Genomic DNA, 2,500 nt, shown 5'->3' on the forward strand with positions numbered 1-2,500 from the left:
AAAAGAGCACAGAACACAAAAAAATCCACACAACCATTCTGAACTCATACTGAACTCATACTGAACTCACACAACGAAGTGAACCACTGGAAAACTGAAAGAACCAATACCAAATGACTGTATATCAATGCAAGAATCTGTCTCCATGCAGTTCAAACAGGGAGATAAGTCATTACACAGTTGAACTGAAAGAGAAGAAGAAAACTAATCGGGGGGTCAAGGGGATGAGTGTGGAACTGAAAATGGTCACAGCACTGGAGTGAGGCAAGGCCAGACCATGGAGAGAAAGTGAAAGATAAAGAGAAAGAGACAACGGAGCAGATCGAGAGTCCTACCGTCCATGCCGTTAGCCTACGGCTAGCCCAGTGCTAGCGTTCGGCTCTGTACCGCTTCCCAGTGTGAAGGGGCAAAACGCAGAAGCACGTGCTTACCGCACGCAAGCTCACGCGCACACACACTAGACACACACACGCTCACCCACGGTAGAGAGACACACTCAAGGGGACAGAGGCTGTGGTGCCGCCATCTCGTTAATACAGCTGACAGAGATACAGGGACAGCTAACAGATCTGCTGCAGTGAGAGGACATGGGAAGGTGAAACATCCTATCCATTTTCACGAACACACACACACACACACACACACAGACACACACACACACACACACACACACACAGTCTTTTCCCATTTCACATGTCCTCCCACTGTAGCAAAGCACAATTTATAGTCATGGTTTGACACAGACGTGTATTGAAAAGCACACAAATACACACACACACAAAGCTAAAGTTGTGTGTGCGGTGTGTGCAGGTCTTACCAGAGTAGAGGGGAAAGGTGTGTGTGTAAGCATACCAGAGAAGCGCACGGTTCCCTGGAGATGGTAGATGTTCCCCTTGAATGGATTGGTTTTCAGAGAGGACTTCAGTGCTGAGAAGACACACACACACACACACACACACACACACACACACACACACACACACACACAAACACAAACACAAACACACAAAAACTCATTATATACGTCAATCTATGTTTCTTCATGTATGACTGAGAGTGTGTCTACGTTTAAAAAAATGTAACATCATTAGATAATTATATATACATATTTTAATAGCCTAATGAAGAGCACTTGAATACATGTGTATGGTCTTATTGCAGGGTCAAAGACTGGAGACCACGGCCCACTTCACTTCCATTTTCATTTGCGTAAGGAGCATTCATGCTTGCTATGCATTAAGTGGTTGAATGAGGTGAAACATAAAATAAGAGGATTCAGTGAATAAATCAGGTCTGAGCGTAACACTTCATTGCTGTCATACTACAGGTAAGCCTGACTAGCTGTCGGATAGCGAGCTAAGTTATTTCATACTCCAAATTACTCCAAACCCCAAGCAGATTAGGGGCAGTGTATTACTCCCTTTGCAGAAGCAAACTAAACGTTTGGCTAAGGTGGCAGATCAAGACCACAGAGCGTGAAAACATTTTGACGGCTGAAAGATACCTAGGCTACCATTAGTATTTTCATCAACATCAATTTATATTTATTAACAATAGCAAATAAACCCTCAATGTCTTTATTTGAGCACTCAAGCTTTAGAGCTAGCTGACAGTCTAACCATTAATGTTAACCGAAGGGCTTGCTACTGAGCTACCTGTTGATACTAACTAAAGGATAGCCATGCTTATTTGGGTCCTTTCATGAATTTAATCCAGCACTCTGAAAATGGATTGAGACTCCAAAGTAAAAAATCTCTCTCCAAACACTTTAGCTATCCCTATTTTAGCCTCTGAAATGAAATTTTAGCTAGTAAAAACACCATTCCTGACAGTGTGGTTTTATGCCAGTGACGGCACACCTGCTTTGCTTTGCTGTTTTCGCTACATTGACTAACTAGCATCTCTTGAGGTTCAAAGTCGTAGTATGAGAGAGGACGGCCTGAGGCTAGCTGGTTAGCAGATAAACTAAGCATAGGCATTTTTGACAATCAAGTAGTATTTATCCACCTACACTATGATATAAATACTAAAGCAGATGATAGGGATACCTAGTACTACTACTATAAATCAGTGCTACACATCTTTGGCCTTCTGTTTGACATCATTGTTCTTAAGCATAACTGTTTAAAGGCACTATATGTACGAATATTAGTTAAAACGCATTCAAGCATTATCTAAAAATAGCAACAGAATATGAAAAAATAAGTCATGCATTTAAGCTGAATAATGCACTAGTACTTCTCACGACTGCATTAGCCAGAAAAAGCAAACCAACCACTTTGACTACAGCAGTATGATTACATTCATAGTGTGCTAATCCCAATGTGCAATAATAGGGACTAGTTGCATAATAACATATATGGGGTCTAGGGGAATCTGGGTCAGGCAGTTGGACTGGTTCATGATGTATGCATGGCCACCTAAGACGCTCACACCGTGAAAACACCCTGAGTCTGAATCCACCAGCTCTGAGGGTTTTAGAACATATGAATATACATAC

The 2,500-nt window shown here is 41.9% G+C and overlaps 1 protein-coding gene across 1 annotated transcript in view; it reads right to left on the reverse strand.

Annotated features, from left to right (window-relative positions):
* Window positions 1-2,500, reverse strand: part of dnaaf9 (dynein axonemal assembly factor 9) — a 30,817-nt gene that overhangs the window by 7,749 nt on the left and 20,568 nt on the right. The window contains exon 34 of the mRNA XM_031579818.2: window positions 853-927. Coding sequence (XP_031435678.1) covers window positions 853-927 — 75 coding nt within the window. The remainder of the gene's footprint in view (window positions 1-852; window positions 928-2,500) is intronic.

The sequence above is a fragment of the Clupea harengus genome, chromosome 14, assembly GCF_900700415.2.
Source record: "Clupea harengus chromosome 14, Ch_v2.0.2, whole genome shotgun sequence".
Taxonomy (NCBI): domain Eukaryota; kingdom Metazoa; phylum Chordata; class Actinopteri; order Clupeiformes; family Clupeidae; genus Clupea; species Clupea harengus.